This window comes from Gorilla gorilla, chromosome 20, assembly GCF_029281585.2.
Source record: "Gorilla gorilla gorilla isolate KB3781 chromosome 20, NHGRI_mGorGor1-v2.1_pri, whole genome shotgun sequence".
In the NCBI taxonomy this organism is placed as follows: Eukaryota; Metazoa; Chordata; class Mammalia; order Primates; family Hominidae; genus Gorilla; species Gorilla gorilla.
The window spans coordinates 26,696,151-26,705,735 of NC_073244.2; the positions used below are offsets into that span (position 1 = coordinate 26,696,151).

General features: G+C 37.6%; 1 protein-coding gene across 2 annotated transcripts in view; it reads left to right on the forward strand.

The window, feature by feature from the left end:
• The window catches only part of ZNF486 (zinc finger protein 486), a 34,556-nt gene extending 29,484 nt beyond the window's left edge, over positions 1-5,072 (forward strand). Inside the window, exons 4-5 of one of the 2 annotated variants that reach the window (XM_063701158.1) lie at positions 738-1,918; positions 3,817-5,072. In XM_063701158.1, coding sequence (XP_063557228.1) covers positions 738-1,876 — 1,139 coding nt within the window. In that variant the 3' untranslated portion in view covers positions 1,877-1,918; positions 3,817-5,072. Of the gene's footprint in view, positions 1-737 lie in introns of both variants that reach the window. The other variant, XM_019014844.4, reaches the window with a different exon arrangement.
• The last annotated feature ends 4,513 nt before the right edge of the window (positions 5,073-9,585 follow it).

Here is a 9,585-nt window from a genome sequence, read left to right on the forward strand (position 1 = left end):
GCTGGTCTCAAACTCCTGACCTCAGGTGATCCTCATGCTTTGCCCTCACAAATTTCTGGAATTACAGGCATGAGCTATCATGCCTTGTTGGCAACTTACTTTAAAAAAAAAACTTTTTTTTGAGGTGAAGTCTCGCTCTGTTGCCCAGGCCAGAGTGCAGTGGTGCAATCTTGGCTTACTGCAACCTCCATCTCCTGGGTTCAAGAAATTCTCATGCCTCAGCCTCCTGAGCAGTTGGAATTACAGTGACCCATGACCATGACTGGCTAACTTTTTGTAATTTTAGTAGAGATGGGGTTTCACCATCTTGGCCAGGATGGCCTTGAACTCCTGACCTCAAGTGATTCACCCACCTCAGCCTCCGAAAGTGCTGGTATTACAGGCATGAGCCACTGCACCAGGTTGGCAATTTACTTTTAAAGGCACAATGTTATACTGGAGAGCAGGAAGAGCTGTTGCGTATAAGTAACAGACTTTTCTTTATCTTATATGTGACTGTTTGCATTGTGCTCACTAGGGACTTTCACACACTTAAAACTCATTTATAAATTTTTTACAAATGTATTTTGGTCAGTATGTTTTTGTTACCTTTATATGTCCAGGAAGAAATTACAGCTTGTGGCATTTTGCTATGTCATCTTGCTTATGTAGTTTGTATAATTTTATAGGTTAGATTTGTAAAGTATATTTATCTGAGTCTAGCAATTGAAGTCATGTGTTTTTATTGTTTCTTTCAGTTATGTGTTCTCATTTAGCCCAAGACCTTTGGCCAGAGCAGAACATAAAAGATTCTTTCCAAAAAGTGGTACTGAGAAAATTTGAAAAATGTGGACATGGCAATTTACACTTCAAAAAAGGCTGTGAAAGTGTGGATGAGTGTAAGTTACACAAAAGAGGTTATAATGGACTTAACCAATGTTTGACAACTACCCAGAGTAAAATATTTCAATGTGGTAAATATGTGAAAGTCTTTCATCAATTTTCAAATTCAAAGAGACATAAAAGAAGACATACTGAAAAAAAACCTTTGAAATATATAGAAGGTGACAAAGCTTTTAACCAGTCCTCAACCCATACTACACATAAAAAGATTGATACTGGAGAGAAACCATACAAATGTGAAGAATGTGGCAAAGCCTTCAACCGGTCCTCACACCTTACTACACATAAGATAACTCATACTAGAGAGAAACCCTACAAATGTGAAGAATGTGGCAAAGTCTTTAAGTACTTCTCTAGCTTTACTACACATAAGAAAATTCATACTGGAGAGAAACCCTACATTTGTGAAGAATGTGGCAAAGCCTTTATGTACCCCTATACCCTTACTACTCATAAGATAATCCATACTGGAGAGCAACCCTACAAATGTAAAGAATGTGACAAAGCTTTTAACCATCCTGCAACTCTTTCTTCACATAAGAAAATTCATACTGGAGAGAAACCATACAAGTGTGATAAATGTGGCAAAGCCTTTATTTCATCCTCGATCCTTAGTAAACATGAGAAGATTCATACGGGAGAGAAACCCTACAAATGTGAAGAATGTGGTAAAGCCTTCACCCGTTCCTCACACCTTACTATGCATAAGATAATTCATACTGGAGAGAAACCATACAAATGTGAAGAATGTGGCAAAGCCTTTACATGGTCTGCAGGCCTCCATAAACATAGGAGAACTCATACTGGAGAGAAACCCTACAAATGTGAAGAATGTGGCAAAGCGTATACTACATCCTCAAATCTAACTGAACATAAGACAACTCATACTGGAGAGAAACCTTACAAATGTAAAGAATGTGGCAAAGCTTTTAACTGGTCCTCAGACCTTAATAAACATAAGAGAATTCATATTGGACAGAAACCAAGAACGTGACAAAGGATTATTTTATTATTATTATTATTATTTTTTTGAGAGGTAATTTTGCTGTTGTTTCCCAGGCTGGAGTGCAATGGCATAATTTTGGCTCACCACAACCTCCACCTTCTGGGTTCAAGTAACTCTCCTTAGTAGCTAGGATTACAGGGCTGCACCACCACACCTGGCTAATTTTGTATTTTTAGTAGAGATGGGGTTTCTCCATGTTGGTCAGGCTGGTCTCAATCTCCTAACCTCAGGTGGTCTGCCTGCTTTGGCCTCCCAAAGTGTTGGGGTTACAGGCATGAGCCACTGTGCCTGGCTGACAAAGATTTTTAAGGAAGTTCTCAACCCTTATTACACATAATTCATACTGGACAGAAACCCTACAAGTGTGAAGAATGTGGCAAGCCTGTAACAAGTTCTCAATTCTTTTATTTTTATTTATTTATTTATTTTTTGAGATGCAGTTTCACTCTTGTGACCCAGGCTGGAGTGCAATGGCACGATCTTGGCTTACTGTGACCTCTGCCTCCTGGGTTCAAGCCATTCTCCTGCCTCAGCCTCCCGAGTAGCTGGGATTACAGGTGCCACCACGATTCCCAGCTAATTTTTGTATTTTTAGTAGAGATGGGCTTTTGCCATATTTGCCAGGCTGGTCTCAAACTCCTGACCTCAGGTGATCCACTCGCCTCGGCTTCCTAAAGTGCTGGGATGACAGGCATGAGCCTCAATTCCCAGCCACAAGCTCTTAATTCTTAAGAGACACGGCGATAATTCATGGTGAAGAGGAACTTTACAAACCTGAAAGATGCGACAGTGCTTTTCCCAACACCTCCAACTTTTCTATGCATAAAAAAAATTACACTACACCATAGAAATGTATGAAATGTGACAAAGCCTTTATATGGTTGCCACACTTTATTGTAGGTAAGGTAATTCATACTTCCAAAATACCTACAAGTATGAAGAATGTGGCAAAACTTTTAATCAGTGCTTACACCATATTTCACAGGAAAGCTATTATCCTTGAGAAAAATTGTACAAATATAAAGAATATGGAAAAGCCATTAATGCCCATCACATCTTACTCAACAGAAGAAGGTTCATAGTTAATAAAAATAAAAGAGCAATTACTGTGAAAAAAATCTTTCAGAAAATATAAGCCTTTAAGGTGAAGAAGAGTATTGATTCTGAAGACAAGCATTACAAATATAAAGAGGTTTGTAGTACCTTTGCTTGTATTACAGATCTTATTGCCCGCATTTTGTATTAGAAGGAAACCCTAAAGCGGTTGTGAAGCTTTGTGCAACATCAGGGAATGTATATTGAAGAAGATTCCTGCAAAGGTAATGAGTTTGGAAACACTTCTTAGATAAATTATTTGTGGCTGGGCACAGTGGCTCATGCCTGTAATCCCAGCACTTTGGGAGGCCAAGGTGGGAGGATCACCTGATGTCGGGAGTTTGAGATCAGGCTGACCAAAATGGAGAAACCCAGTCTCTACTGAAAATATAAAATTAGCCATGCGTGGTGGCACATGCCTGTAATCCCAGCTACTCAGGAGGCTTGAACCCTGGAGGCAGAGGTTGTGGTGAGTCGAGATCATTGCACTCCAGCCTGGGCAATAAGAGCGAAACTCTGTCTCCAGGAAAAAAAAAAAAAAATTTATTTGTGTATAACTTTAAAAGCAGATTTTTGGAAGCATTGTAATTACATTAAAAGTATACTTGTTTCAGCTGCATGTGGTGGCTCATGCCTGTAATCCCAACACTTTGGGAGGCCAAGGCAGGTGGATCACGAGGTCAGGAGTTCAAGACCATCTTGGCCAAGATGGTGAAACCCTGTCTGTACTAAAAATACAAAAATTAGCCATGCATAGTGGCGGGCGCGTATAATCCCGGCTGCTTGGGAGGCTGAGGCAGAGAATTGGAATTGCTTGAACCTGGGAGGTGGAGGTTGCAGTGAGCCGAGGTTGCACCATTGTCCAGCCTGGGCAACAGAGCAAGACTCCATCTCAAAAAAAAAAGTATATTTGTTTCCTTAAAAAAATTTTTCTGAAAAGTGGATAATGATGTAATACAGCTTTCAAATTACTTTATGCTGTTATTTTATTCTTATTGTATTCACATGTGAAAGCATGTGATCAATTTTTGCTGCATCAGAGATATTAGAGATAGTTTTTTATTAATTGGGCATTTATGACCTTTTCTATAAAAGTAAGGACATTAAAATGTAAGATGTATGATGAAAATATAAGTGGAGAGGCTCTTTGTAGTTAACCTATATGAAGTAATGTATAAGGTAGGTCAGAGTAATACTTTTCTACATTATAGTGCAAGAAATAATTATAGATAAAAGTATATTAAACTAAATTCGTATATTTTACTTATTGTACTTTTATGTAATAAAATGCAGTACATTTAAAAATTGTTAGATTATGTGTGAATTTAATTTTATGTTTTTTACCATGTTAAGACTATTGTGCATTTAATGAAGCATTATTATGCCACTAACCTATCCCACCTTACTCAAAGGTGTAGGTAAAAGATGGTAGCAATATACTATTTGGTACATAATGGAATAATGTCTCTAGTAATCACTTTGCCAGTGGGTTTAAACAGCAAATGAATTTAAGAATATTGTTCCCATAGGTTAAATTTTTATTCTCTTTTCTTACTGAAATTTATTATTAGTATTTGTGAGTATATAGTATATGTATATATTTATGCTTTATATGGCATATTTTGATTCAGGCCTACAATATGTAGTAACTACATTAGGGTAAATAAGGTATCTATCACCTCTAGCATTTATCCTTTTTATTAAAAACAGTGTAATTATATACTTTTAGTTATTTTAAAATGTACAATAAATTGTTATTGACTACAGGGTTATTTTTATGATCATAATAAAAATTATACAGAAATATAAATAAAATACAGCCAGGCCCAGTGGCTCATGCCTGTAATCCCAGTACTTTGGGAGGACAAGGCAGGTGGATTGCCTGAGGTCAGGAGTTCAAGACTAGCCTGGCCAACGTGGTGAAACCTCGTCTACTAAAAATACAAAATATAGTTGGGCATTGTGGTGCATGTTTGGAGGCTGAGGCAGGAGATTCACTTGTAACTGGGAGCTGGAGGTTGCAGTGAGCTGAGATTGCACCACTTCACTCCAGCCTGGGCGACAGACTCAATCTCAAGAAAAAAAGAAATAGAAATCATACATATACTGAAAACTTATTAATAAATGTTTGTTATATGGTTTTCTTTGAGCATGTGGTCTTTGCCTGCAAATGTAGACTTTTAGTGTTAATTTACATCAGTTAGATAAACCTTAGGTGTAAGAAACTTATGGAGTGTGTTTGTGTGAGCATGAGATTGTACGTATTTTCAGAAGAAAAGAACAATTATTGGAACAAAACAAATTATTTTAATAAGGTGGCTAATAAAAAACTAAGCTTCTTGAGAATGCTGAAAGCAAATCTATGCTTTCTGCTTTGTCTTGAATTTATTAATATAAAATTTTATGGCTTATGTTTCAAATTTTTTTCAGAATCTGTCTATTAAAGTACAGGCAGCTTTGTCTCCAGAAACAACGCTCTTGAGTACAACAATAAAAGCCCTCTTCAAACAGAAAACAAATAATCATAAAACAAATAACAAACAGAAAACAAATGAAAGAAAATATTAGGAAATAAACTATTTTATTCTTCAGATATAGGCTGAAGAAAGTAGATGAAAACCCTGTAATTCCTTTTTGCCTGCAGCAAACTTAAATTTATAAGTAATTATTTTGGTAAATATGGAGTGCCTACTAATTATGTAATTTACTTCATGCATAACATGCAAATTCTAACATATTGTCGTAAATAAATCTAAAATTACAGACAAATTTGAAATAGAAAATAGAAAGTCAAAATGTAGAGGGAGAGTGATATCAGTAAGATGAAAGATTAAAAGTTCCCTAATTTTATATCCCCTTACAGCAAAAAACATCAGCCATCCCTGACAAAAATGCCTTTATTGGCTGGGCACATGGCTGACTTTAATCCCAGCACTTTGGGAGGCTGAGATGGGCAGATCATGAGGTCAGGAGTTTGAGACCAGCATGGCAAACATGGTGAAACCCTGTCTCTACAAAAATACCAAAAAAATAGGCAGTCATGGTGGCACACGTCTGTAATCCTAGCTACTCAGGAGGCTGAGGCAGGAGAATTGTTTAAACCCGGGAGGCAGAGGTTGCAGGGAGGTGAGATGGCACCACTGCACTCCAGCCTGAATGAGAGAGTGTCTCAGAGAAATAAATAAATGCCTTTATTAGAAAACCAGGCATTATGGCTCACACTTGTAATGACAGCTACATGGTACATTAATGATGGAGAACAGCTTCGGGCCAGGATTTCGAGACCAGCCTGGGTTATGTAGCAAGATATAATCTCCAAAATAAGTGCCTCTATGAGAGATGTGAGATCCAGGGAGGGAGTTGTGAAACTGTTAAAGCTTAAGGTTGAGAAGTGTTCTATTCAGAAGGCAGGCCCTCATTCAGGTGGAAAACTATATGACCCCTGTTCTAGGCTACAGACCAGGATAGGGTTCACCCAACTTGGTCCCACTAAGAATTCTGAACTTACTCTGTAATCATCTGAAACTCCTCCAGCCACAGTCTGGCAGAGGTCTTGCCATTCCAGAGACCTGGAGGAAGGTGCCCATTCACAGCCATCTAGGCAGGCCTGCAGACCTTGGCCTTTACAGGGGTCCCTGAAGTGGTTCAGTGACTCAGTTTCAGTTACCTGAGCCACAGTTCACGGCCAGTTCCGCCTACATAGAAAGCTACAGAATTACTTGAAAAAATAATCTCTGGTACTCACTGAAAGCCATACTCATCTACATCCTGATACAAGGCCCACCATATGCAGAACCAACTTCAAAAACATTCCTTACATCTGCCCTATGGAGCAAAGTCCTGAAAGATTTGCAGTCTGTACAAATTCAGAGGGTGTCTCGTCATCCTAAGGGACCAACAAAAGAAGATCTTTATCTTCTAAAATCAGTGTATGAAAACTTGAAGAGGTGTTTGCTCCATCAACTTCAGACACCAATACAAAACTATATTGTGCCCATTGTCAACGCTTCTATTTTAATCTAGTACCGGAAGTATGTGGCAGAAGAATTAGTCAAAAAAATTTTTAATCCATTGAAAGTAAAGAAAAATGAGTAAAAAGTTGCTGTTTGCAGATTATACAATTTTATATTTAAAAAACTAAGCAGTATATTAAGGCCTGTCTAATAAATGCACTCAGTAAATTAGCAAAATATAAAAGTAACATAGAAGTATATGTATGGTTTCTTTCACTTAAAACAAACTATCTGATAAAATACAGAAAGAGGCTGGGTGCGGTGGCTCATGGCTGCAATACCAGCATTTTGGGAGGCCGAGAAAGGTGGATCATCTGATGTCAGGAGTTTGAGACAAGCGTGGCCAAAAAGGTGAAACTCTGTCTCTACTAAAAATATAAAAATTAGCTGGATGTTGTGGTGGGCACCGGCAATCTCTGCTAATTGGTAGGCTGAGGCAAGAGAATTGCTTGAAACCAGGAGGTGGAGGTTGCAGTTAGCCCAGATTGTGCCACTGCATTCCAGCCTGGGTGACAGTTGGAGACTCCATCTCAAAAGGAAAAAAAAAAAAAAATAGAGGAAGAAAAAAATCTTATTTACTATAACATTAAATAATAAATTTCTGAGAAAAAAATTAACCAAGGAGGTAAAAAGTCTTTACAATAAAAAAATCAATAAAAAATTAGAGAAGATCCAAATAAATTTTAAAATATTTTATGTCTATGGATTGAAAGAATAAATATTAAAGCACCATGTTATCCAAAGTGATCTATAGATTGAAGAAACTTCTTATCTAAATTGCAGTTGTATTTTTTCACAGTAATGGAAAATACAATTCTAAAATTTACATGAAATTAAAATAAACTTTGAATAGCCAAAGCAATCGTGAGGAAAAGGAACAAAGCAGAAGGATATCATACTTATAATTTCAAATTATATTTCAAGACTATATAGTAATAACAGAGTGGACTGTACAGAAAAATGCAACAGAAATAACTACTCTCACACATTTCAAATCTGATGCAAAAAAAACCTTAAAAAATAGTTTTAGTTTCTTAAAATCATGCATATATTTGTGAGTCCCAAAAACAATGAAAAAGAAGCCAGATTGTGCAGTCTCTTATATGTCATGAAGAGGAATTTGGCTTTCAGTGTAAACCTGAAGGAAGCTCACCGAAAGAAAAGTAGAATCCTTAGAGAATTTACAAGCATAAGGCAGGGCTGGGCATGGTGGCTTACATCTGTAATTCCAGCACTTTGGGAGGCCGAGGCGGATAAGTCACCTGTTTTCAGGAGTTCAAGACCAGCCTCACCAACATGGAGAAATCCCTTCTGTACTAAAAATACATTAGCCAGGCATGGTGGCGCATGCCTGTAATTCCAGCTACTGGGAAGGCTGAGGCAGGAGAATCACTCGAACCCGAGAGGCAGAGGTTGTGGTGAGCCAAGATCATACCATTGCACTCCAGCCTGGGTAACGAGCAAAACTTCATCCCAGAACAACAACAAAAAAAGCATAAGACAGAAGATACCCCTTTGAGAGAGCAAAATTAAAAAACAAAAAACAGCTTCCCAGGAACTATTTCCTTTGGAACACAGCTTCTCTAATCACATTTTAGGGACAGGCTTTCTCTTTGACATTGGGACCTCTTAACTGTGTCATCTGTTGTATTCATTTTCACTCGCACCTACCTGAGGGTTGGGCAATCATCTCATGTCTCTTCATAGTCAAAGGTTTTTCTCCTTGCTCCAGACAGGTGATCAGGTCTGGCTTAGAGACAACAATACCTGTTTCATTAAGAATAAATAACATGAATCTTGCCCATATTCTCCAATTACAAGCTAGTAACAGGCTAAGCAGACAGGATGTGATAAAATATTGTAGTAAGTTAATACCAAAATACATATTTTTACAGAAATTTCTAAATATTTAGAAAATACTTTCAATTTGTAGGTTTCTTAATTCTACTTACTACCTGGTACTACTGAATCAAAAATTGGTGGTGGCAATTAGATTTTCAGGTAGGGGCAACAATATTTTATGCCACTAAATTTCTGGAATTACCACTAATTTAGAGTGAAAAATACAGCTCATCTCAGGAATGTGGAAAGTTTGGATTAAGATAAAACATATTGAAGAAATTCTTTTCTAAATTAGCAAATTCTGAAGATTTTCCAAATAAATGGGATCTAAAACTCTTTTTTTTTTTTTTTTTTTTTTGAGACAATGTCTCGCTCTGTTTCCCAGGCTGGAGTGCAGTGGTGCGATCTTGGCTGACTGCAGCGTCCGCCTCTCTGGTTCAAGCAATTCTCTGCCTCAGCCTACTGATTAGTTAAATTACAGGCTCCCTCCACAATGCCTGGCTAATTTTTTGTATTTTAGCAGACATATGGTTTCATTATCTTGGCCAGACTGGTCTTGAACTCCTGGCCTCGTGATCCACCGGACTCGGCCTCCCAAAGTGATGGGATCACAGGCGTGAGCCACCGCGCCTGATCCTGAAACTCTTTTATGCAAATAATAAATTACTAAAAAACATTCTACAAAAAAAGAGAAAGAATATACCCTTGTGGGATATGATGAGGTTTCTCTTCAAATAATCTGATCAA